Raw genomic sequence first — 25,502 nt, forward strand, 5'->3', positions numbered from 1 at the left:
CCCCCCCCCCCCCCGGGAGGGCCCGTCCCCCTGGCCCCGCCCCTTATTGCTCCTTCCCACGCAGCCCGTCCCGCACAGCGGCTCCAGCGGCTACGGGAGCCTGGTCAGCAACGGGTCGCACGAGCCCCTCCTGAGCCACACCTCCTCCAGCGACAGCACCGGCCACGAGGACGCGCGCCACCGGAGACCCGTACGTGCCCCTGCCCGCGCCTCGAGGCCTGCGGGCGCCGCGCCCCAAACTGCCCGCTAGGGACTTAGCTTATAGTCGCTTGGGAGCTGAGGAGGCCCAAAGCTGTAGTTCAAGGTTTGGATGAAAATTCTTTAAGGAAGAAAATGCAGTGTGCCATTTCATTTTGTTTTTTATTCTTTAGGGTGATCAAAATCAGTTTTATCTAGCTTTGCATCTCTTGGAGGCCTTGTTCAGAATTTACTTGTAGATTGCAGGGAATTTTTTCAGCTTTTCTCTAAGACTTGCTAGTAGGTAGTGTATCTTAAGGTGAATAATGTGTTCATTTTGTTTTAACTCAAGGAAATTTGCAAAAATGGTAACAAAGCCAAAAGCAAAAGTCATGCTCGTGAATCTGGAGAACAAAAGAGAAAAAATGTTACAGGTAAAAAACAAAAACAAAAACAAAATCCCACCTTTATTCAGTAAAACTTTGGTAAGGGCAAGGTGGAGAGGGGCCAGGCGCAGTTCTCACTTCGGATGGCAGAGCACACGTGTGTTGACACGCTCTCAACAGTGCCTGCCGCATCCCCTTCTTCAGCACCCATTGCCTGGGTGCTGGAAGGCTGGTGTGGGCGCCCACTTACTCGGCAGGGGAGGCATTCATCACCGCACTGGCCACTGAGGCCCTGCGGGCGGGGAGGGGCCCAGGGCTGGAGCAGCCATGTGGGTCACGTGTTTCCACTTGTACGCACACGTACACTCCTGCACACCGTGGGCACACACACGTGCACACGCACACATGCACACCGCCATCTCTGAAAGAGCTCTGCCTAGCTGTGCCGCACAACTCCGAAGGGGACAGCGCCAGCTTCGCTGCCAGGCCACCTCTCTCGGGGACGCCAGCAGCACAGGAGCCAGTCGGAGACCATGCCCACCCCTCCCTCCCCGAGCCTGACCCTCCTCACCCTGTCACCCACACCTCCCGTGCAGCTTCGTGTATTCAGGCTCTGCCTCCCCTGGCCCCTCCGTACACACGTGTGCACACACGTGCACCCCAGCTCTTTCCCTTGGCCGGCTCTCACTCGCCCCACATCTACTGCCCAGCATGGCCAGGCCTTTGGGCCTTGGGGATGTGCAAGGTGCATCTGCCAGGGTGGACAGGCACCAGAGCGGGTGCTGAGGGCAACAGGAGGCTCCATGGCCAGACGCACAGGCCGCAGCTGCCCCCATTGTGGTCATGACCACGGGGCCACGTTGGAAGAGACACACCCTTTATTGAACATAAGGGGCCGAGAATCCTCTTGGCCCTGGAAGTTTGAGGCACTCAAGTAAGACCTGGCCCTGCCGCCTCTGAGGCCCAGAGAGCAGCAGGCCCCTGCCTCCCGGCCCCCCCAGGACAGCTCAGGGTCACCACTCGGCCAGTCGCCGGGTTTCCTTGTCTACACAGCTCACTCCAGGCCCCCAGCTTTATCTTTATTTTTTTTTTATTATTTTTCTTTATTTCTCCCTACCCCCTCATTGTTTGCACTTCCCGTGTCCTTTCGTTGTGTGCTCGTCTTCCTTTTAGGAGGCGCAGGGAACCAAACCTGGGCCCTCCCATGTGGTAGGCGGGAGCTCAATCACTTGAGCTACATCCACTTCCCCACAGCTTTATCTTTCGGTGGCATTTAAATGCTTTGTAAATCCAGCCTATACTCTCGGGCGGGGTGGGGAAGAGAAGTATTAAATGGAAAAACCATTTTGTCATTCTTCCAGAACCGCAAAGCCATTCCCCCGTTCCGCTGAAAGCTGTCCCAGCCGCAGAAAGGGACAGTGCCAGTGCAGAGGAGCTCGCCGGCAGGACCCCGCCCACCTGCTCCTACCAGCAGATCAGCTGCCTGGACAGCGTCATCAGGTGTGCCCACCTGCCCACCCCTCCCTCCCCGCCGCCCCCGTCCCGCCTCCGGGCTGCACGAAGCCTTACGCACGCCCGCACAGGTACCTGGAGAGCTGCAGCGAGGCTGCCACGCTGAAGAGGAAGTGCGAGGCCCCAGCCAGCGCCCCGACGCTGGGCTCCCGCGATAAGCGCAAGGCGACGGGCAGCGCGGGGCTGCACGCTGCAGGTATCTGCTCGTAGGTGCGCCGTGCCTGCCTCCTCCGCGTGGCCTCGGGCGGGTGTGAGAACGGAAGTGCCCCCCCATTCATCCGAGTGGCTTCGGTGGGGACAGCGTGTGTCCGCGGCTGCCTCGAGGATGCTCGGACGGGCTGGGCACGGCCTCCTTCCTCCAGGCCAGGGGCGGAGGCGCCCGACTCCGGAGCCTCACGCTCGGAACAGGAGCCAGCCAGGGCCGCGCGAGGCCTGGGGGCTCCCCTGCGCTCCCCCCCCAGCTCGCCTGTCTTTCTAGGGCGGGCCGCGTTTCCAGCGTGTCCCAGAGGGGCAGGTAGCTGGGACCGTAGCCATCCCCACCTCAGCTGCTCCCACGCTGTGGGTGGGAAATGGGGCACCCTGTCGTGGAGAGAGGCCTAAAGCAGTGGGCCGTACGCTGCCCAAACCTCGCCCCTGCGCCCCTGGCCACGCTGCCTAGACCCCCGGGGACTGGCCAAGGAGGGGCTCCCCACAGGCCTGCGCGAGGGTGGCCGGGCTGGGGCCCCCTCCCGGGAACGCCCACTGCACCACAGGTGCCCGGGTCAGTCGGCATTTCAGTTTGTCTCTTCCCCTTTCCCCCCGCGATGACATCCAAGGACAACTCGGTCACACACCCGAGGCTGGGTGTCTTGGGGGGTGGTGGGGTGGCCTGGGGCGTGGCCTAGCCGGCCTTTGGGGTAGCGGCGTGCTGGCCAGACCCGGGGACTTGGTTGTCAAGCCGTCCGTGTCTTACTACGCCTGCTTCCCTCGGCTGGTACACAGGGGCGGCGGCGCTGGTGCAGGCAGCTCTGCTGAAGCCCCCGCAGGGGAGCGCGGAGGTGCGCACCCACTTCCCCCCCCTGGCGCTGCCCGGCAAAGCGGAGAGCGTGGCGTCCCTCAGCAGCCAGTGCAGCTACAGCAGTACCATCGTCCACGTCGGGGACAAGAAGCCGCAGCCCGAGCTAGGTACACGCCTTGCAGAATGAGCGTAAAAACAAGTTTATCAAGTCCAGCAGCTCCCCCCCCCCGCCCCCCCCCATGGGGCCAGAAATCCAAACCTGCAGTGCCAGGAGCCCACACCCGCCCTCTCCCTGCTGCCCTGGGGCGCCACCTAGTGGTGGCGGCGGCTCCGGCCCCGGGGGAGCCCCAGGGGGGTAGCCAGTCGCTGCCCGGCCTTGCCTTCCCTTTACCGCCCCTGCTGGACCGTGGCTCAAGAATTCCAACACGGCGTTTACCGCCGCGTTTTCCCCTGCAGAATATCCGTGACTAAAACGAGCTCGTTCTTCACTAGGAAGAGGGAAACGACGGGGGGGGGGCCTAGCAGGGATCAGCCCCAAACATCCTCCTGCCTCGAGTCCCGTCCGTGTGGCGACGGCTGTGTGAAGCCACCCGGGGGCCTGAGCCATGAAAACCACATCACGTGAACCCCGGCCCGTCATGTTTTAAAAGCTCAGGACCCCCGGCGCCTGTCCTGAACAGCAGAAGTGGAAATCCCAGGGGCCCCCAGATTCCTGTTTGCTGAGCCCAGCAGGTGTGGGGGCTCTTCGTCTTTGGCCCCTCGTCCCGCTGTGGCATCGTGAAGTAACGGCCACTTGGATGGCGTTTGCGCTTTAGCTTTAAAACGAACGGGGCACATGGGGCTCAGCCCTCTTTGACGTCCCATTACAGAAATGACGGAAGACGCGGCGAGTGGGGCCGAGCCCCTGGACGGCGCGGGCCTGAGCTGCGGCGCCCGCCCCGACGAGCCCCTCCGGAGGCTGGGCCTCACCAAGGAGGTGCTGGCGGCGCACACGCTGAAGGAGGAGCAGAGCTTCCTGCAGAAGCTGAAAGACGTGAGGCGGCTCAGCCTCTTCCAGTCTCGCTGCCATTATTACTTACGAGAGAGCTCCAAGGGGCAGCCGAGCGAGCGCAGTAAGTGGCGATTAGGACCTCACGCGGGCGTCGAAGAACTTTGTTCTGGACGGTATCGGGTCCAGGGCTCCTTCAAACGCGCGGTGTCCCCAGTTTGGGGAGCCTCACAGCTGGGCCGGCACGCAGGGACATCACCTGCTGCTGAGGAGCGCGCCGCCAGTTGCCTCCAGGAAAGGCTCTTGCCGTGGCCTGCGCGTCGGGGCAGTCGCAGTGCTGAGGCCCAGCAGGAAAGCCGTTTCTTGCCTGGTGACCGCCCGGGCCACCACCCGCCCACCCAGGCAGGGCCCTGGGAGCACCAGGCTGGGCCAGACTCGTTCAGCCCATGGGACCAAGCACAGTGCTGTGAGCATTCGGTGCCAGGCCCCTGGGAGGAGGGGAGCAGCCCAGCTGCCGCCGCTGGAGGGAAACTCACACGTCCCCAACGACGGGCCGTCCTGGCTGGGCTGGCTGCAGCCTCCTTGACCCGGCAGTTTGCACAGTGCGCACACTGCACATCTGTCCACAGAGCTCTGCTGGGTGTGCCAGGGGCCCAGGGCATCAGCCACTGGTGGCCCCAAGGAACAGCTTTCCTGTGGGAAGCACATCAGAGAGGCCAAAATGCAAAACCTCCACCCAGTCCAGCAGTCTTGAGCTGGCCTGTTCCCCCTTGAGCACCTCATACCTGCTACAGGAGCCCCAGTTACCTTCATGACCCGAAGAAAACACCTGGTGGTTTCTGGGGCACATCCCAGTGTCAGGGAAACCCACCCAGGCACAGCCTGTCCCCTGGGAGGGCAACAGGCACAAGCCACAGCACCCGGTCTATCGTCCGCAGTCTCCATCTTTCTTCTGGGGAAAATTTGGTTCCAAACCGAGAGCCAGTGTTCCCCATTGCCCCTTTCACGTCTGCCCCAGGTAGAGTCACAGCCTTCATTTGACAGCTGAGACAGGAAACGTCTTTTTTTTAGGGCAGGCTAGTGAAAAAGATGAAAAGAGCACGCCACCTCAGCTTGTAAAGCTGAGAAAGAAGTGCTTCTTTTGGATTTCCCCAACCAGTATTTTCCCCCAGATATTGGGGAACAGCATGGACTGGCCAGCTTCCTCCTCAGGCAAATGAAACCTTCTTACTATTGCTCATCTCCGTCATTCCAGCCTCTTAGATGGAATGAATTTCGTTTTCAAGAAGCTCCCCCCTCGCCCTGACTTCTCTCATTCCACGAGCCTCCGGCGCCCACCGGCCCTGGCGCCGCAGGGCTCTTGAACCCAAAGCTGCCTTCAAGTTTCTGCAATCCTCCAAGTCTCTGCGAGCTGACCAGGCCGGACTCCCGCCAACCTGTTTTTAAAACGCGGTTTTCTTTCCACGGCTGTAGCTGCTCCTGGAGTAAGAAACACTTCCGGGATAGAGCCGTCCTGGAGAAAGACTGGCAGGAGCCGAAAGCTGAAGCCCAAACGGGCCAGGCCGAGCAGGTCCTCCGAGAGCTCGGTGTCCGGGGGGCCGGCACCCCTGCGGCCCCCGCTCGCCGGCCTCAGCGCCACGGCCTGGCCCCCGTCGGATGCGGCCCAGCCCAGCGGCCCCACAGCGCCCTTCCCCGGCCCCGCACCCGCCTTCCCGCTGCCCGTGTTCCCGGCGCCCGCCGCCGCCCACGCGGGCTTCGCGGTGCCGGTGCAAGCGGGCGACCTGGCCGTCGCGGCCCCGGTCATGGCGCTCGTGGTCCCCGGCTACCCCTTCCCCACCGCGCCCCCGAGCCTGCCCCCGCCCCTCTTCCCTGGCCAGCCCCCGCTGGCACCCGAGCTGCTCCCGGCTGCGCAGCCCGCGTCGCCGGGCCGGACCTCACTGCGCAGACAGCCATGCGCCTGTCCCCGGGCCGAGCGCGGGCCCACACCCGCCACGCCGGCCACCACGCCGCCGGCCACCACGCTGCCGGCCACCGGGGCCGCGGGCAGGGCCTCACCGCTCTTCCAGTCCCGCGGCAGCTCACCCCTGCAGCTCAACCTGCTGCAGCTGGAGGAGGCCCCCGAGGCTGGCGCGGGCACTGTGGGCACCGACTGCCCAGCTGGCCTGGCCCGGGACTGCCAGCGCCCAGCGCCGCTGGTAAGGACCCCCTGTGGAGGGTGGTTTCTAGGGAACGCTTAAGAGGTCCGCCTGGGGAGGCGAGATGGACAGGGCCTTCTCCAGGTAGACGAGACGGTCAGAGCAGAGTATTCGGCACCTTTGAGTGGCATGGGCTCTGCACAAAGTGGCTGGACTGATGGGCAGTGCGGACCCCACCAAGTAGCGGCCACGTCCTGATGGCGTTCGGAATGTTTAGGGGCCTCAGATTGTAAATTGATACTTTAGACAACGGGCAATTAGGTGAAATGGGAGCAGGGAGGCTTCGGGGCAGCAGGGGCGGGCACTGAGGTGCGGCCCCTGCCGTCGGGGCATGAAGCTCAGGGGCAGTCCGCCCTGCCCTGGCCCGGCCCGCTGCACTGGCGCTTACATCCGCCCTGCTTCCGAGTGAGCTTAGGTGTGCAGCAGCCGAGAGGGCCCAGGAAGAGGAGGTGGGCCCTGCTGGACAGGTGTAGTTCTCCCAGGACGCCCTCCCGGCTTCCGTTTCTGCGTGGGGTAGGGCCTCCCATGGGGAAGCCCCCAGGCCAAGCCCCTCCCTAATTCCCAAGGCGCTGCCCGCACCCTGTCCCTTCTGGGTGCTGGGAGCCAGACGCCAGAGCCTGCACTCCGCTGGGGGTGGCTGCTGGGTGCTGGAGATTCTGAGTCATGCCCGCTGCTGCCCGCGGAAAGGGAGGCGGCGGGGGATTCCTGCTGGGATCTAAGATCCATGTGCCGCGGGTGGCGCCTCTGGTATCCAGCTTAGATGGCGTCCACAGGCCAGCCGCGAAACCTACAGGATCCCGAGAACCCACCGTCTGCGTGCTCGGCCTTCTCCTTGGCTGGCCCGTGGAGGAAGGGGCACCTTATGTGTCTCCAGGGGCCTTGCTGGGTCGCCGCCCGCCCCATCCCATGCCCCACCGCGCCGTCGCACAGCCCCCCACGAGCCTGTGCGCCTTCTCCCTCTGCCGCAGCTCAGCCAGCCCGCCAACGCCCACAGCAGCGACGCCCTCTCCACGTGCAGCGACCTGCTGGCCCTCTTGCTGAACGAAGACCTCTGCTCTGCCCCGGGGTCGGCCCCGTCTGGAAGCGGGGCCTCTGCCTCCTCGGATTCCCTGGGCTCCGGGTCGCTGAGCCGCGACGCAACCAGGAGTGCGACAGGCAGGTTTCAGCGTCCATGGCCGAGTCCCAGGAGAGGGGTGGGAGGGTTCCCTCCTGAGGCCGGGGAGGGGGCAGGCAGGCCCCAGGAGAGGACGGGCAGGTCCCAGGGCAGGCAGGCTGCAGCGTCCACATCCCGGCAGGACTTCCCACTGCACTTCTCTGGGGCCTTCATTTAGTCAAAAAGTAGCTTTTTGCACTTCAGGCCAAAAAAACACCAGATTTTCAAGACACGTGAACTCCCTCGACCTGCCCTGGCTTTTCGGTGCCTTCCCAGGAGACAGTTAGCTCCGTGGCACCAGCCAACAAACTCGATCATTGCAGATCATTCCAGAATTGGCAAGGAAAGGCTAAAAAAAAATCCACCCATCACATACACCCGTTCCCTAAGAAAACTCTTCAGCTCTCTGGAGTTGTAATTACTTTCCAAAACCGTATCATATAAGGTTTAATTTAGTGTCACAAAGTTTGGAGCCTCCACGTTTTGTGTTTAAAGGCAGCAGCGATACAAGCCGCACCAGCAAGTACTTTGGCAGCATCGACTCCTCGGAGAAGAACCTCGGGGCAACAATGAGCGCGGCCGCGGGAGGAAGCGCGCACTTCGTGCGCCGCGTCCCCCAGGACCCCCTCTGGCTGCCGATGGCGGACACGGTCATGATGACCTACCAGATGCCTCCCCGGTAGCCCCTCGACTCTCCCTGGGAACCCGCCAGGCGGGGTGGGACCTCCCCCCGAAGGCGCGCTCTCAGTCTAGCCGGAAGCCGCATGTCGAGAGCCGGGTCCCCCCACTGCCGGTGTCTCGCCCGTGGGGGTCCCTGGCTCCGGCGGGGGGTCTGCTCCCTGGTCAGGGCAGAGGTCAGCTGGTCGTAAGGAAGCAGCGGCCTCGGTGTTTACCAGGCCTCCCTTCTACTGCCCCGGAACCCCATGGAATAAGCAAGGAGGGTGGGTGTGGGCGTGTGTTCATGGGGGGCTGGCGTGTGGCCCTGGGGCGTGGGCACGCGCCTTAGAGATGGAGATTTCAAGGGTCGCGGTGGGCGACCAGCCGGAGGCGGCCGGCTGCTGGGCAGCGTCCTGGGTCTGGCTCCACATCAGGGCATTTTAACAGACAGGGTCCCTCTGCAGGGGAGCCTGGGCGGGCGGGGGGAAGAGGATGGATTCACCCCCGCGGCGGGAACGGCAGCCCGGCAGCAGCCTGGGGGCAGGGGAAGGCTCTTCTACCCACCGTGTCCACAGGGAGGGCCTCCCAGATTGCACCGTGCCCGGCCGAGCCACACCGACGGCTTCGGGTCGATGGGCGCTGTACCCCGCTCACGTGCCCAGAAAGAATCTAAACTCCTGAGGTGGTTGTTGTAGGAGCAAAGCTACAGAGGATGTATCAGGGAGCTTGACACCTTAAATAGGTATTGATAATTAAATAAAACAGCCTATTTTAAACGAAAAGGAGCAAAATGGTCTGAAACTGCACAGTTAGTGTTCAAACAGTTGGTAGAAAATGAGTGCATCTCTAAAAAATCCACAAGCCTCCCAAAACCTTCAGAGACTTACCTATTTCTCACTCTTTTGTTAAGAAATGTCGAAGCGGTGTTGAAGGAGGACAGAGAGAAGCTGAAACTCCTGCAGAGGCTCCAGCCCCGGTTCTCAGAGGCCCAGCAGCAGGAGCTGCGAGACGTCCACCCGTGGCTGCGGACGGGCGGCCTGCCCGCGGCCGTGGACGTGGCGGTGAGTTCCCCGGGCCCCTTCCTGAGCCCGGATCAAAAGGCACGGTGCCGGGAAGGCCCTGCACACTCTCCATGCCTTTACATCACAACTGTTCTAAAATTAAACATTTATTTAAAAGAAAAGGCCCTGCCACGTGACCTGTCGAGTCCACGTCAAAAAACGTCCTCCCGATGGCGCTTCAGCGTTGCTGGCTGAGACACCTCCTAAATCTCGGTGACCTCAGTGGCTTGCTGAAATTGGAATTTTTTCCTTTCTTCCAATTCTATTCCCTGTTAAAACAACACACACACAACTATCACAAGCCCTCGGTATCCTCGCGGACTGTTCATCGGCGGTGGGGACATGAGTGACCGCCGCTAGGCTCTTCCCAGGAGCCAGCGCACAGCCCGCCCTTGGCACAAGGCGTCTTCCATTTTCGCAGATACCCCAGAGCCGCCACTCCGGCCGCCGGCCCCCACCCCAGCCCCCACCCAGCTCCCCGCCCACCCTCTCCTGAGCCCCACGAGGCCTTCTCGCCGTGGAAACTGCTGGCCAGGGCCACGGAGTCTTCCTGCCGCTGCACCTGACCCCGGTCTTAAAACCCTCTGCCTGCGCTTGGCCTCCGTGCCCGCCCCCCGCTGGCGCCCACCCCCGGCCTCGGGCCTCCTCGCCGGCCCCCTCGCCTCTGTCCCTCCGTGCAGCACCAGGCGCTCTTCCCGCGCCACCCTCACTCCCTCCTGGGGCGCCTCCTCTTGTCTCCCGATCCCACTGGGCGTCTGTCTGCTGAGAGCCCCTCCTCCTGTCCACCTCCCGTCCAGGCACTGCCCAGCCCCGGGCGTCCAAAACTGAACCCCTGGTCGTCCTCGGAGAAGCCCTGTCGCGCCTGCCCCCACCCTGTCCGGGGTCAGAGCGACTGCATTCTCGCTGCTTGGCGCTGCGCTACCGCTCCCCCCCGCCCCCCCGTCCCGTCCCGTCTGCTGGCAGGTCCCGGGCTCAGCCATCAGGGGTCAGCCACTCCTCACCATCCTCGGTGCTCCTCCGGGCTGCACAGGCCCCCTGGTCTGCCAGCGGTCACGTCATGTTCCCCCTCACCTCATCCCCCTTCCCAGGGCTGCAGAGCCATACCCACCCAGCCCCTCTCATCTCCCATTGCTGCTCCCCCCGTCTCATCTCCCATTGCTCCTCCCGTCACTCTCTCCAGCCACCCCGGCCTCTCCGCTGTTCCTCGCATTCACCAGGCAGACTTGCCCCAGGGCCTTTGCACGTGCCCTTACCTCCACTTGGAATCCTCTTTCTTCCCATACACAGCTCACTCCGGCTTCCTTTCAGTTGTTTTTCACTTGCCACTGCAGTAGCTATTTATCACTACATAGCAAATTATCCCAAAACTTAGTGGCTAAAAGCGATAAATGTTTATTATTGCATACAGTTTCTGTGGGTCAGGAATTTGAGACCCGCTTAGCTGGGTGCTTCTGAGTCAGGGTCTCTCCGGAGGCTGAAATCTTGCGAGCAGCCAGGGCTCGTGTCACCGGAGGCGTGGAGCAGCAGCTCCCAAGGTGGCTCGCGCACGCCTGGAAGTCAGCGCCGGCTGCGGGCAGGAGGCCTCAGCGTCTCACTGTGTGGCCTCTCCTCAGTGCCCAGAATCCAGCCAGCACGAGAAGCCGCTCCCCGTTGCTCCCGCACATCCTCTGTTAGAAGTGAGCCGCGGAGAGCAGCCACCACGTGGACACTCGAAACCACCCCAGTCGTTTCCTCTGGGCCCATTTTAAAATGGCCTGTGCCTCTTTCCTGCTTTCCTCTTCGTCAGAGCACTTATTTTTTAATGCACTGACATTCCTCATTTATTTATTGTCCCTCTCTCCCACTAGAGCATCAGCTCCCCCGGGGTGGGGATTTTTGTCAGATTTACTCGCTGCTGAATCCCTGGAGCGTAGAACATGCCTAGAACATAGTTGAACGATGAACAAAAGAAGCAGGGCGCCTGTAGTTATCCCATTTTACAGCTTAGGAAACAGGTTAGAAGAGGTAGGTAACCGACTCCAGGTGCCACAGGTAGAAAAGCAGTGGAGCTGGAGCGGAAGCCTGCGCCTGCAGGCTCCCAGCCACCCTCTCCCTGTGCCACCTGCCTCTCAGGTAAGGGCCCAGCTCTGCCCTGGCGTGGGGGGAGCCAGGGGTGCTGGCCCCTCGGGGACTGCTCTGCCTCAGTTTGCTAGGGCTGCCGTGACCTGGGGGACTTAAGACAGAAATGGGTTCTCTCACCTTCTGGAGGCCAGAGGACTGAAATCCAGGTGAGGGCGGGCCACGCCCCCTCCGAAACCTGCAGGGAGGGTCCCTCCTGGCCTCTGCTAGCTTCGGGGGCTTGGCCAGCCTCCTCGGCTTGCATCGGCAGCTCGTGCGTCTCTGCCACCAGCTTCTGGTGGCCTCTCCTCTGGCTCTGTGACCAGTGTCCCCCTCGCTAGGACCACGTCTGTCCTGCTGGGCCAGGGCGCACCCTGCTGCGTTCTGGCCGCATCTTAGGTGACTCGGTCTGCAGCGACCCTATTTCCAAGCAAGGCCACTGGCTCAGGGCTCAGGACTTGGAAGTGTCTCTCAGGGGACGCGCTCCCACCCCTGCAGGCCCCCGGGGGGTGGGCCCGAGAGGCCCCGCCCCAGCCGCTTCCCAGCTGGCACCTGAGCTCTCACGGCCCCACTCAGGCTGAACTCCTCTTTGTGAAAGAAGATCGCATTTTGTTATGTTTCCATGTTTCTCCCTTAAGGAATGCGTTTACTGTGAAAACGAGGGAAAAGGCGGTGTTTGTGGACCATATGAGGATGCTCCTACCCTGGGGCTCGGCGAAGGGACAGACGCCAAAGAAGAGGAGCTCGGACGCCCCGCCGCGCCGTGAGGACAGATGGCCCCCACCCCCAGGGCAGCGGCTGGCGGCGGGAGCAGGAGAGGCGCCAGAGGATCTGCCCGTTCGCCCCTATGGACATGGACACACAGACTCGTGTTGCTTTCTGTTTAAAAAAACACATAGTTTATCTGACGCGGTGATTTAAAACACAGTGGAGGCAGGGAGGGTTTGGGGAGAAACACGCTTGATACCCTAAATATAAACGGGGGACCTTGGGGGCCGGGGAAAGAGATTCAGGTGTGCTCCTCGGTAGCGTCAGGAGCGTTGCCCCACACCCACACGCCCTTCCCCCCCAGCACCCAGCGTACCGTGGCTCCCGTGGGTGGCATGTTCCGGGCATCATACCAGGCTGTGACCATCGGCCGGGCGCCGCCTGTGACTCGGCTGAGGGCGCTGGCTTTCCGGAGCCTTCTCAGGGCGTGCTGGAGTTAATCAGTTCAGATGAAATTCTGTCCTCCCACCAGGGCTGCGTTTTATCTAAATTATCATTTTGTGGAGCCCGATTTTTTTTTTAACATACCAAATGGAGAGAACAGCCCCTTCCAATTTTATGTCACCATGTTTTGCATTAACTGACACCAAGCACAGGTGGGCAGACTGGCGCGTCTCGGCTTCAGGTCCTGGAGTGGTGACCACGTCCCCCTGACGCAACTTCTGCTTGTGGAGAACGAGGCCGAAAGGCTCGCCGTGGACTAAAGAAGCCCAGTGGTTGGCATGGTGTGTGTCCAGACCCTTGCGGTGGTTCTCCATCGTTCTCGTATCCATTTCAGACCCTGACGGCCACATCTGCAAAGCACGCATAGTCACCGGGTAGCACCCCATGAGCCCCACGGTGGGGACCCATCCGTGTCTGTTCTGTTGGAGCATGCAGACAGCCCCTCCGGCCCAGCTGAGCAGAGAGCTGCCCGCTGAGCGCCCCCTCCCCGGGGTCCCCCGGGCCGGAGCCCTGGCCGGAGCCCTGCCTGTGAGCCTGACCGTGCCCAGGGTAACCTCCGGTCTCTGCAGGGCCATTCGCAGGGCCTCTGACCTCTGGGGAGGGGCGAGGCCACATTGCCCGAGATTTTGCAAAACCTCATGTGCAGTCACAGACCCCAAGGACCGGCCACAAAACTTACGGTCCCTGGCATGGATAAGTCAGCGCTGATGGCACCAGGGCCTGGGTCTGGACCAAGTCTAGAGGCACAAGAGAAGAGGGGCTTCCCCTGTTCTTTGGTACGAAGCCACCACGAGGGTAGGCCAAGCCTCCTTGAAGTCCAGCTGGTCTTGAGAGGAAAGCCGTTCTGTGGCTGAGTCCCAACCCCAGTGTCTCACAACCTCAAGCACAAGAGCACTGTGTTGTTGTTAACTGACAAGCAAGCAGCCCCCGCAGATGCCCCAGATCGGGGTAGTGTGTGAGCCTGGTACTTAGATGCTACCAACTGCTCTCTGCCTCTGAAATGAGATAGTTCAGGGGAGAGCTCAGAGCCTAAGGTTACCTTTATGCTACCAAGCACTTCTTCACTTTGCTGTCATGAATGCTGACCGTCGCGTTACTTCATTATTTAATTTATGCCCATCGATTGCCCAGCTGCAGCGCCTCACTGGGCGGACAGGGCGGCTCGTAGGAGCGTTCTGTGGAGATGTTTACATGGTGCCGTGCGAGTCCTGTGTTTTCTTTTGTGTGCGCTCACACAGGTGTTGTGAAAACTTTTTCTTGACTTTAAACTGAGCCTCCTTTTTAATATGTTTCTAAAGAGATATGTAAATAAGCGCCCCGAGTTCCAGGGCAGACTCGGCGAGCCTTGCTGAACAAACAAGTGATTTGTTCGTGTGCAAACAAGTGGTTTGTTCGTGTGCAGAACAAGCTTGCCTCTCCCAGTGCAATATATTTGTTCTACTGCTTGTGTCTTTTTATGACTTTTTTGCCTTTTAGAAAATTGGTAAATAAAGCAAGTATATTTTTATGTTTAATTGTATGTATTTTTAATGTAGCACAGAGGAAAAACTGAATAATGATCAAAGATTATCAAAAGATTAAAGAGAGAGAGGAGGGAGGAAGGAGAGAAAAAAAAGAAAAGGAAGACTTCGGCGGGGGAAGCTTCCTTCTATCCCAGGGCCACCTCCTCTCCTCCCCACTCTCCCACAGCTCTGCTCACTGCGAGCCCGGCTTCTGTGTGCTTCTTACTCATAGACTCCCTTACCCCTTCGCTATGCAACCAGAGCAGACTTCCAAAATGCACGTCTGATCGTACACTCCCCGCTTCTGCAGCCTTTTCACTTCCCAGGGCCCGGCCGCCCGGCCCCCTGTCTTCGCAGCGAGCCTCTCCTCCCTTCTGCTCGGGGCCATCGGCTGGACGAGCTGCCCGTGCGCTCAGGAGCTGAAGGCAGAGCTGTGCGAGGGGTCCTGGCAGAAAGGCCCGCGTCTGCGCTGGGGGTGAGCCAGCCAGCGGGGTAAAATCCCCCCACCCTGACCCTTCCTGCAGACAGGGCCGAGGCCGCGGGGGGCCTGGCCTGGGCCTGCTCTCCCTCCCCTCACCGTTCAATCCAAGGCCCTGGGCTCAGGGGCAGGGAGGCGGACAGAGCCGGCACCCAGGGCCTAGCCTCCCAGAGGGCCCCAGCAGGGAGCAGCAGGGGGCTCGGCTCTCCGCCCCCCTGCCCCCTGCCCCCGTCCCATCCCCCAAAACCCAAGTGCTCCTGGGGGAGGGGAGGGGGAGTCCTCCCGCGCAGAGGCCAGGCACGCCTGCCTTACGTGGCCAGGTGGGGCTCTTTCGCTGAACTTCTGAGTGCCTTTGGGGCACTCTTTTAATTGCATTTTTATTTACCATTAAACCCCAGGGACACCCCTCCTCCCTTTATTTCCAAATCAAAAGGAGCTTCTCCAAACCTCCCGGGCAGATTGCCCATAGGGGCCGGGTGTCTACTGGCTGGCAGCCACCTTTGTTGCCCAGGGGATTGATGGCCTGCCCTGCCTGCTGCTACCCGTCCTGCAGCCACAGGCCACAGCGCCGGCCGGCCTCGCTGGCCCGTTCCCAGCCCTGGCGGGGATCAAAGGGTCCAAATGCTCTGGAAGTCTGTGCTTGAGCCCCCTTTGGAAGAAGGCTCAGTCCGGGGGACAAATGGCAGGAAGTAGGTCTGCTGGGGGGGGGGGCAGGTTTGGGGGAGGAAACAGCCAAGCCAGCCAGCAAATGGGTCCACTAAGGAAAACTGAAGCTGGTGTTACAAGCAGGACCTGATGCTACTTCCAGGCCAGACTGCAACCAAGGATTTTGCTAACACTCTGCTTTAGCCCCAAGTTTCTTTTCTCTCAAGTACTTGGTCACATAGAAGCCTGTCCCAGCCCTTGATTTCTTCTCCCCTCAACTCCAGCACCATTTCTACACTCACCCCACTTTGTCAGAGAAGGTTCTGGAGGCCCCTAGCCTCCTCCCCTGTTCTGAATCCTGCCACCTATCCTTTTGTTTAGCAACATCAATTGTAATCTGTAATCATAATTAAGCCATCCTTGTCTTCTCTATAGAATGATACTAAATACTGAAATACTACAGTATTGAGACTAAAAAATTATTTGCTGTCAAGCCAAGTAGTGAGCTACATTTTTTTTCTTGTGCAGCTTTTTGTATTTCCTGGAGTTCCTCATTGCCTTTCATTTTCTGGTTATACCATTTGTCCCGTCCTCCTCTGCCCACCTCCCCATGCCCAGTTCCTCTCCAACCAGGTCTTTTCCTGAGGTCCCCCTCAGGGCCCCAAGCACCCTGTTCCAGTGGGGCCTGTCCCTTTCCTGGAGAGTATTCTAGAACACCCGTTGGGCCTAGTTCACGTGGGAAATGGAAGACGTATTAATCGGTTCTCAAACTCGGGAGTGTGTTTATCTTTCCATAGCTCAGTTTCTCAAAATGGTGGAAATTTTGTCACGCTAAGGGAGCCTCTATTCTTGGGGTGATGTCTGAGCCCTGGTGAAGGAGGGCAAAGGCACAGGCCAGGTACGGGCTCCAGCTGCCCACGCTGTCAACCCCATCACTGGGAGTGAGGGGCAGCTGGTCTCTGAACAGCAGTGAAGGGCAGGAGGGAGAGAGCCGGGCTTTCTGGTTTGCGGCAGAGACCGCAGACCACAGGGTGTGGGTGAAGGAAGGAAGGGGGCAGGCTCAGGCTGCTGAGTGAAGGGGACAGAGGTCTCAGGGCCTCTCAGAGGACAGCAAGGAGGAGGCAGAAGAGGGATAGCTGAGAGCCCTGACGGGCCTGCAGTGCGTGGAGAAGGCAGCAGGGCCGGACCTTCAACCCTCTGGCCAAACCTGCCCTACCCTAGTAGGCCCCTCTGGCTGGTGTCCAAAATGAAAGTGCCACCAGAGGACCGCCAGACCCAAGGGGCAGGGGTGCTGCCGCCAGCTCTGTCCTCCGCCCTCGCTGTTCCCCCTCCTCTGGGCCACCCTCTGGACACCCCATGTCCTCCCTAGTCACCAGGACGGGGCTCTGCCCATAGCTTGGGGGCTGCAGAGCACTCCCTGCCCAACCGACCCACAGTGCATCTGCGGAGTTGGGTAAGAGCGCGGGGCTGATGGCGGGCATGTCCCGGCAAGGCCCCTCCCAGTGGGGGAGACCGAGAGGGAAGCCGAGGCCTGAACTGAGGAGGGGCGACTGCCCGGGTTCAGGGTGGGAGGCACGGGGTGTGCCAAGGCCGGGCGCGGAGGAGGCCTGCCCACCCCGCCAGGGAGGGGAGGGGGCTGGGGACCCAGGGTGCGACCAGAGGGCGCGGCCGGCCCCGCGGCGTCGGCTCGCGGCCCCCCGCCCGCCGCCGGGTGCGAGGTGGCGGCAGATGGGCCGCCCGCGGGACGGGATCGCGGGCGTCTGGCCGACACAAACGCGCCCGACGCCCGCCCGCGCGGGACAAAGCGGGCCCGGGACAAAAGCGCGGCCAACACCTGTCGCGCTGCTGGCGCGGCCGCCGCTTTTCTCCGCCGAAGCGGCCGCAGCTGCCAACTGTCACGGGCATCAAGTTACGGCGGGGCCAGACGGCGGCTCCGCGGGCCGGCGGGGGCCAGGGGGCGCGGGGCGGGGGAGGCGCAGGGGGTCGGGGTGGGGGACCCGGGGGGATGAGCGCGGGCGCCAGGGGGCGCGGGGCGGCCAGGGGGGGCGGGGGAGGCGCAGGGGGTCGGGGTGGGGGACCCGGGGGGATGAGCGCGGGGGCCGGGACACGGGGCGGCCAGGGGGGCGGGGGAGGCGCAGGGGGTCGGGTGGGGGACCCGGGGGGATGAGCGCGGGGGCCGGGGCACCGGGCGGCCAGGGGGGCGGGGGAGGCGCAGGGGGTCGGGGTGGGGGACCCGGGGGGATGAGCGCGGGGGTCGGGGCACGGGGCGGCCAGGGGGGCGGGGGAGGCGCAGGGGGTCGGGTGGGGGACCCGGGGGGATGAGCGCGGGGGCCGGGGCACCGGGCGGCCAGGGGGGCGGGGAGGCGCAGGGGGTCGGGGTGGGGGACCCGGGGGGACGAGCGCGGGGGTCGGGGCACGGGGCGGCCAGGGGGGCGGGGGAGGCGCAGGGGGTCGGGTGGAGGACCCGGGGGGATGAGCGCGGGGGCCGGGGCACCGGGCGGCCAGGGGGGCGGGGGAGGCGCAGGGGGTCGGGGTGGGGGACCCGGGGGGACGAGCGCGGGGGTCGGGGCACGGGGCGGCCAGGGGGGCGGGGGAGGCGCAGGGGGTCGGGTGGAGGACCCGGGGGGATGAGCGCGGGGGCCGGGGCACCGGGCGGCCAGGGGGGCGGGGGAGGCGCAGGGGGTCGGGGTGGGGGACCCGGGGGGACGAGCGCGGGGGTCGGGGCACGGGGCGGCCAGGGGGGCAGGGGAGAGGACCCGGGAGAGAGCGCGGGGGCCCGGGCGCGGGGCTCGGCGGGGCAGCGCGCCGGGGAAGGCGCGTGGGCCGGGGCGCGGGGCCCGCTGGAGCGCGCGCCCACCCAGCCCCATCGCGAGCTTCGGCGTCGGGGCTCGGCCGGGTGCTGGCCGCGCGAGTCCGCGAGAAATGGAGAGCGCCGGGGCCGCCGCACCCTCACGCCCCGTCGGCCCCGCGCCCCCGGAGCAGCGCAGCGACACCAGCCCCGACCAAAGCCCCCTCGAGGCGGGACCCCCGCCCGGGGCGCTCCCCAGGAGGCGCGCTCGGCGAGGCGGAGCTCGGCTGACCCGGGCGCCTCGGGCCGCGCCTGCGGGTCGCGCGGGGGCCGAGGAGGCGCCCGCCGCAGGCCACGCCCCGCCAGCTGCCCGCAGCCCGGGCGGCGGGTCACACAAAGCGCGCCGCTCCCATTGGCCGTGGCGCGCCTCGCCGCCCGCGGCTCCGGGCCCGCGCAGCCAATCGGCGCATTGAAATGCAAATAAGACGCTATAAAAGGGGAGGGGCTGCCGCGCCAGGGCCGCGGGCTGCGGGGTGCCCGGGGCCGTGCGTTCGCGTCCCGCGCTCGCCGCCAGTGCGCGCTGCCGGCCATGGCTCCGCCCCTGGGACCCGGCTGGGACCGCGCGGGCCGGGAAGACGAGGACCGCTGGGAGGCGCGCGGGGACCGCAAGGTGCGGGCCGGGACCTGGGCTGGGGCGCGGGGGTGAAGAAGCGGGCCGGGATTCACGCCGCGCTCTCCCCCGCAGGCCCGGAAGCCCCTGGTGGAAAAGAAGCGGCGTGCGCGGATCAACGAGAGCCTGCTGGAGCTGCGGCTGCTACTGGCGGGCGCCGAGGTGCGGGCTGGCGGGCGGCGGGGGCTGGGGGCGGGCTAGGCGCGGCCCCCCGCGGCCTCACCACCCTTCCCCACCCGCGACCCACCGGGACAGGTGCAGGCCAAGCTGGAGAACGCCGAGGTGCTGGAGCTGACGGTGCGGCGCGTGCAGGGCGCGCTGCGGGGCCGGGCGCGCGGTGAGTGGCGGCGGGGCGCGGGGCGGGGACGCCTGCCACCGGGGCACGGGGCGCGTTGGCCCAGCCCGCCCGACCCTCGGAAGGAGGACCCCCCTCGGGGCGCCCCCGCCCATCGGCGGCGCGGCTTGCCCCCCGCGCCTCCCGGGTGAGCCCCCTCCCCGCGCGCCGGGCTGGCGGGCGCACGCGGTGGCGGCTCACGGGGCCGGGCGCGGCTCTCTCCCTCCCACTCCCGGGCGCAGAGCGGGAGCAGCTGCAGGCGGAGGCGAGCGAGCGCTTCGCCGCCGGCTACATCCAGTGCATGCACGAGGTGCACACGTTCGTGTCCACGTGCCAGGCCATCGACGCCACCGTCGCCGCCGAGCTCCTCAACCACCTGCTCGAGTCCATGCCCCTGCGCGAGGGCGGCAGCTTGCGGGACCTGCTGGGGGACGCCCTGGCCGGCCCGCCGGGAGCCCCTGGGCAGAGCGGCCGGGCAGTAGGAGGGGCCCCGGGGTCCCCGCTGCCCAGCCCCCCGGGCTCGGGGGACGACCTGGGCTCTGACCTGGAGGAGGCCCCGGAGGCTGAAGCGAGCCGGGCCCCTGCCGAGGAAGCGGAGCTGGTGCCGGCGGCCCTGGGCAGCCTGACCGCGGCCCGCAGAGTCCAGAGCATCTGGAGGCCCTGGTGACCGACACCCGCTCGGCGTCCCTGGGGGCGGGCACGGCCTCCCCACGCTCTACTCCCTCCCCTCCCTTGGGTGGGATCGGGGGCTGCTGTGGGCCCACGGGCGACTCCAGCCCCTCCCCAGCCCTGTTCCTGGAAGGAGTAACCTACGGACCCGCTGCTCAGGATGACGGAGGGAGGGGGCTCTGGGCAGGAGGAAGGGCCTGGAATCGCTCCCGGGGCCTCCGGCTTCACCTGCCCCAGCCCTTCCTCAGGCTCTGTGGGGGGCCGGGCCGGAGGCGGCTGGTGATGCTGAGACCGCAGGCCCGCGCCACCCCCCGCTGCCCTGGCCAGAGCACACCCCTGAGACCCCTGGAAGCAAGAGGAGCAGGTGCATTGCGCAGCGTCGCTCAGGCCTCCTGGAGAGAAGCCCCGCAGTGGGGCACGCTTGTGCTCGTTATTAGGTTGTTACCTTCGAACTCTCCAATTTTGTTAAATAAAGGATTTTGGAGAGTTAGGTACCCCTCTGAAGGATTACTAAAGGATGCAGTGTGTACTCGCCCCACTTTTCCTGCATCTAACATTGGTGGTGAATATATATACATATATTTTAATCAGCAAAATGAGCAGGGCGGTGGCAGTGGAGACAGCTCCGCGGTGGGCAGTGCTGGGCAGTTCCAGTGGGCGTTCCCGGCCTCAGGCCTGGCCTCCTCCCCCTGGGAAAAGTGTGAGTCCTGGAGGGACAGGGAAGCAGCCTGTCCTTGGACCACTGCCTTGTTCATGAGCTACAATAATAAAATTAATGCCTAATGTTAGCCTCTTGCTTTGGACATTTCTTTCAAATACCTGTTTTAGGGCCCAGGTCCACTTGTGCTCGACTGTCACTCTTCTCAGTGAGCAGGGAGCTTAGCCTTGGTGCCGTGGACTTCAGGGTCAAGAGGGTCCCATTAATGGCTCGAAATGTCACAGCCTCAGGCAGCTTGGGCTGGAGGTCAGGAACTCCAGGGAAGGCGGGTGTCTGCCCAGGGCAGCTGGACTGAAGGGGGGCTGCCCTTGACCAAGGGCAGGAGCTGCTCCCCTTCCACCCCCGCCCTGTGCCTGCCCACCCGGACAGCAGCTCCACTCCCATCCCTCCCAGTGGCCCCTCTTCTTTCTCAGAAACATACGTGGCTGTGGAGGGCAGTGGCTACTCTCAGCCCCCTTCCAAAGCCGGGTCCCACTCGCTAGACGGCTACTTCGTACCAGCCCTCTCTGTGCAACGCCCAGACCTCCTTGCAGGCTTGAGCCTGCCGTTTGATGGCCTTCCTGACTCCTTCCCTGGGAAGTGCCGCCTCCCCGGCTCCCTGGCCAACCGGATTCATTTTCTATGGCTACCATAACAGACCACAAATTGAGTGGCTTAAAACAATGCAAATTTATCATCCCCCAGCTCTCTAAGTTAGAAGCTGGACAAGGTGGGGAGGGGGCTGGGTTCCCTCCTGGAAGCTTGAGAATGAGTCCATTTCCTCACCTTTGTAAGCATCAGAGGCCATGTGCGTTTCTTGGCCGAGTCCCTTTCTTGTCACATCAACTCTCCTGAGTTGTTTGTTTTTAGGAGGCACCAGAGACCAAACCAGGGACCTCCCATGTGGGAAGCAGGTGCTCAACCGCTTGAGCCACATCCATGCCCCTTAACTTAATCTGTATTTTATTTATTTTTAATTTCTCTTCCTCCCCCTCCCCCCAGTTGTCAGCTCTGTGTGCCCATTTGCCGTGTGTTCTTCTGTGTCCACTTGTATTCTTGTCAGCAGCACCGGGAATCTGTGTCTCTCTTTGTTGCATCATCTTGCTACATCAGCTCTCCATGTGTGCAGCACCACTCCTGGGCAGGCTGCACTTCTTTCACGTAGGGCAGCTCTCCTTACGGGGCACAACCCTTATGCATGGGGCTCCCCTACGCGGGGGACACCCCTGCATGGCAGGGCACTCCTTGCACCCATCAGCACAGCACATGGGCCAGCTCATTACACGGGGCAGGAGGCCTTGGGTTCAAACCCTGGACCTCCCATGTGATAGGCAGACACTCTATCAGTTGAGCCAAATCCGCTTCCCTCTTAATTTAACCTTAATCCTTAATCACAGGGGCAGTTTCCCTTTACCAGGTGAGATTAGGTCGTGGACCTCTTGGGGAGGGGTGGGGTCACTCTTCTGCCCACCCACCCTGCTGGGCCTTGGTCCACGCTCACTGCCCTCCATCGTGGACCCACCCTCTCACCTGCGCACAGCACCTGAGGCTGTGGAATGGCAAACAAGGGCATCACTAACCTCCCTTCTGGATCATTCCCCTCTGCACACAAACAGGCTGTTCCATCTCCTCGTGTGGAAAAAGGACGGCTAAGGCCTCCCTGGACCCCTGCACCCTCTTGGCTGCCTCATTGCTCTAGAGCAGAGTTCCTTGAAGGGGTCGTGGAGGCTCGGGGTCTCCAGTTCTCCCCTCCCACACCCTCTTCACCCCTCCACTGAAAGTAGCTCATCAAGACCTCCAGTGACGTCCACGGTTCCAAATCCAAAGGGCCTGTCTCCAGCCTCAACCAGCCTAGTGCTCCTCATCGTAAAGCGCTCTCTTCTCTCAGCCCCAAGAGCTCTGCACTCCTGGGTGGTGGTGGTGTCTCCTCTCTTCCGGCCTCAAAATGCGGGTGCGTCCCAAGGCTGCGCCTCAGCCTCCCCTGCCAACTCCGCCGTGGTATATCCCACCCCCCCCCCCCGCGTGCCCTCGATTCAAAGCCCACCTCAGCCTGTCTCGCCCCATCCCTCCGGCCTTCTCAGCGTCTCCGCTGAGCTGTCACACGGGCACACAGACCTCCCACGGCCCAAACAAGCGCGTCTCACCCCACAAGACACACTGTCCCTCCTCCAGTCGTCGCCACTTCGTGACATCCCATTGATGTCTAGAGGTCACCCCATTTCCAGCCCATCAAGGCCACGCGCCCTGCTTCTAAGCCCCACGTCCACGCGTCGCCCTCGCCGCCTCATTGCTAGCCTGGACTTCTCGCCTCCCCGCTCGCGTCCTGCACTGACAACCACGTGGCCGGCTGTCGGCTTGCGGGCGCGCGCCCGCTCCGCCAGAGCGCGCGGCCTCCACGTGCGCGGCCCCGGGACTGCCCGGAATCCGCGGGGGCCAAACACGCGGGGTGTGGGAGTGGAGGAACCCGCGCTCCGCGGGGGCCTGCGGGCGAGGTGCAGCGGAGCGCTGCGCTCGGGAGCGCTCGGAACCGTTGGGGGAAACCCGGAGACGCTCGGCCCTCGGGCCCGCCCCCGGCCCCGCCCACGCCCTCGGCCCCGCCCACGCCCCGGCCCCGCCCACGCCCCGGCCCCGCCCCCGGCCCCGCCCACGCCCTCGGCCGCGCCCCAGGGCCTCTCGGGAAATGTAGTTCCTGCTCCCCTCCGTCCTCTTACTCCAGCCTCTGCAGGCGAGGCGGGCTCCGCGCGCTCGATCCCCGGGGCCTCGGGCCCGGCGCGTCTTAGGTGGCTTTCCCGTGGGCCAGGGGTGGGCTGTGGTTTCTCCAGCACCCATGGGGCCAGGAGGACGAGATAAGAGGCCCCGGCATTCCCCTATTCCTCTGTTCAGAACCCCCAGGGCCCTCCGCGCCTGGGCAGCGGAGACGAGGTCCGGCCTCGGACCCTGAGCCGGGTCCACCCCGGAGATCGGTGCCATTGACGTCGGGTGTGGTGGGGACCTCGGAAGTACGAAATGCTCCCCGAGTGATGCCAAATGGCAGCCCAGCCCCACAGCCTAAGGCCGAGGAAGGAAGAGGGCTTCGAGGCTGCGGAAGCGCCTCCAAGGGCGCTCAAGCCCTATTGGCCGCACCGAGAGCAAGCGGGGGCTTCTCTCGGCCTTCGTTCTGCAGCTGTATGGAGCACCTGTGTGTGCTCAGGATCCAGGACCAGGCAGGTAAAGGCTCAGCTGTCGTGGAACTTGCGTCCTCTTAAGATCCACAGACTGCCCCAGAGGTAGCCAATGGCATTCCTGGGTAGAGAGTAGCCAGGGAAGCTCAGATCTTGTCAGACTGGTAATGTCAGTCCTTGGGTTTAAAAGTGCCTTGCCTACCTCCTGGTGAGAGCGCCCAGGCTTTTTGCTCTCTTCATTTGCCCTCCTTGGAGACCACGCCCTCCGGCCCCTCCTGTTCTCCCAGATGTTGCCATGCTATCTTCCATCTGGCCATGGACGACACCTGGGGGCACCGTCTTCCTTCCCCTGCAGATCTTGCCCCATGGTAACCTCACAAGGGCTCGCGTGCCTCTTTGCCACCTGAGTCAATGACCTTGCCAGGACCTTGTGGTCCCTCACGGTTGAACCAGTCCTGAAACCTTAAGCCCCAGCCTTCTTCTAGCCACTCTCTTCCTGCAAGCTTGTCCTCTGACCTCACTGAAGGCTCCTACTTATTATCAGATAGTTTCTTTCACAGTCAACTTTCGTGAAAATATCCTTCACTCTCGTTTTCTTCATTTCTTCATCTGCTTGCTTCACACAAAATTTCAACCCGGGAAGCTTTGCGACCACTCTACAGCAAACCTTCGGGAAGGTCCCCAGGGAACTCCTAACAGCCAAGTCTACACTTTATTTCTCATCTGACCTAAACATTGCAACAGTGGACACGTCCACAACAATGCGCTTCCCAAAACACTCTCTGTCTCTTTTCTTGCTTCCTCTTCAGCCAATCCTGCTCAGGCTCTTCTTCTCAGCCCATAAATTTTGCTGTGCCCCAAATTTCTTTTGCCCTCTTCTCTCTAGAGTCTAGATCCCAATCTGTATGATTCCCATGGCTTCCCTATTGTGTTGCTGCTTCCAAAATGTATGACCAACCCAGTCCTCTCTCAAGCTCTGGGTGAGTTTATCCACATGACTCCTGGTCATCGCCACTCAGGTATCCCACAGGTTCTGCAAATTTAGTAAGTTAAAACCTGAACTGAGTTTTCCAGCAAAGCCTGCACCTCCCTTCATGTCTTGGAACCCTGAGAGCCACAAGGCCACCTTCACTCACCCCACCCCCACCCCGCACGCAAGCAGCGTTCCAGAACTGCCACTTCTCCCTCCTTAGCAGGTAGAGTGAGTGAATGAACAGATGAGTTTGATTCTTACACGTGTCCCTTTCCTCACTTCTTGCTGCTGCATACGGAGCCCAGGTGACCTCTCACCTAGAGAAGAGCAGAGAGCATGCGCAAGGGTCCCGACGTAATCACTTCCTGAGCTTCAGTCCTTCAGAAAGCTCAGCCCTGGGCAGATTGGGAATGTGCAGTAGACCCATGACTCCCACGCGTCAGGTCAGAACGTCTTAGCTTTGCCTCTAGGTGCCACCTCCTGTGATGCTAGCAACTGCTCTACCCTGCCTGCCGTTTGGTGACTGTGACATGCCAAACTTTTACATCCCCATACCATTTTTTAAATTAAATTTATTTAATTTATCCCTCCCCCTCCCACCCCACCTCATTGTTTGTGCTTGCTTTCTGCTATCTGTGTCTGCTCATCTTCTTTTTAGGAAGCACGGGCAGCCAAACCTGGGATCTCTCACGTGGGAGGGGGGTGCCCAATCATTTGAGCCACCTCCACTCCCTGCTTGTTGTGTCTCTCTTTGTGTTTCCTCGCTGTGTCTCTGTGTTGCATCATCTCATTGCGTCATCTTGTTGCATCAGCTTGCTGTCTTGCTCCTCTTCTTTAGGAGGCACCAGGAACTGAACCCAGGACCTCTGATGTGGTAGGCAGGCACCCGACTGCTTGAGCCATATACGCTACCCCCTCATACCTTTTTGTTCATGCTACTTGCTCTGCCTGGAGTGCCCTTTCCAAGATCATCTACTGACTGAGCATCCACTTGCCTTTCAAGATTAGCTCAGATCTCATCTCCTGTGTGAAACCTTTCCTGGGCTTCCCTGATCTTATGGAGTTGCCAAAGTTTCTTTCATATCCTGATGGCATATTTCAGATGTTAATTTATTCATTCTGCAAATTACCGGATGCTTACTCTTTGTTG

The 25,502-nt window shown here is 62.5% G+C and overlaps 2 protein-coding genes across 2 annotated transcripts in view; both read left to right on the top strand.

Moving 5' to 3' along the window:
• PER2 (period circadian regulator 2) overlaps positions 1–13,949 on the top strand; it is a 40,194-nt gene extending 26,245 nt beyond the window's left edge. The window contains exons 13-23 of the mRNA XM_058299789.2: positions 65–190; positions 530–611; positions 1,925–2,063; positions 2,147–2,271; positions 3,057–3,239; positions 3,942–4,184; positions 5,534–6,255; positions 7,224–7,414; positions 7,908–8,087; positions 8,976–9,126; positions 11,862–13,949. Coding sequence (XP_058155772.1) covers positions 65–190; positions 530–611; positions 1,925–2,063; positions 2,147–2,271; positions 3,057–3,239; positions 3,942–4,184; positions 5,534–6,255; positions 7,224–7,414; positions 7,908–8,087; positions 8,976–9,126; positions 11,862–11,990 — 2,271 coding nt within the window. The 3' untranslated portion in view covers positions 11,991–13,949. The remainder of the gene's footprint in view (positions 1–64; positions 191–529; positions 612–1,924; positions 2,064–2,146; positions 2,272–3,056; positions 3,240–3,941; positions 4,185–5,533; positions 6,256–7,223; positions 7,415–7,907; positions 8,088–8,975; positions 9,127–11,861) is intronic.
• Positions 13,950–18,393: 4,444 nt separating this feature from the next.
• On the top strand, positions 18,394–20,309 carry HES6 (hes family bHLH transcription factor 6). The gene is made up of 4 exons (XM_058301251.1): positions 18,394–18,518; positions 18,594–18,680; positions 18,774–18,855; positions 19,095–20,309. The coding sequence occupies exons 1-4, from the start codon at positions 18,438–18,440 to the stop codon at positions 19,517–19,519; spliced, it is 675 nt and encodes a 224-aa protein (XP_058157234.1). The 5' UTR covers positions 18,394–18,437; the 3' UTR covers positions 19,520–20,309.
• Positions 20,310–25,502: the final 5,193 nt, after the last annotated feature.

This window comes from Dasypus novemcinctus, chromosome 7 (genome assembly GCF_030445035.2).
Source record: "Dasypus novemcinctus isolate mDasNov1 chromosome 7, mDasNov1.1.hap2, whole genome shotgun sequence".
NCBI classification, from domain to species: Eukaryota; Metazoa; Chordata; class Mammalia; order Cingulata; family Dasypodidae; genus Dasypus; species Dasypus novemcinctus.

Excerpts from the sequence above, each read along its gene's own strand:
- HES6 (XM_058301251.1), top strand. The coding sequence starts at position 18,438 with ATGGCTCCGCCCCTGGGACCCGGCTGGGACCGCGCGGGCCGGGAAGAC. Across the intron at positions 18,681-18,773 it reads TGCTACTGGCGGGCGCCGAG|GTGCAGGCCAAGCTGGAGAA; the intron begins GTGCGGGCTGGC and ends CCACCGGGACAG. Across the intron at positions 18,856-19,094 it reads GCTGCGGGGCCGGGCGCGCG|AGCGGGAGCAGCTGCAGGCG; the intron begins GTGAGTGGCGGC and ends TCCCGGGCGCAG.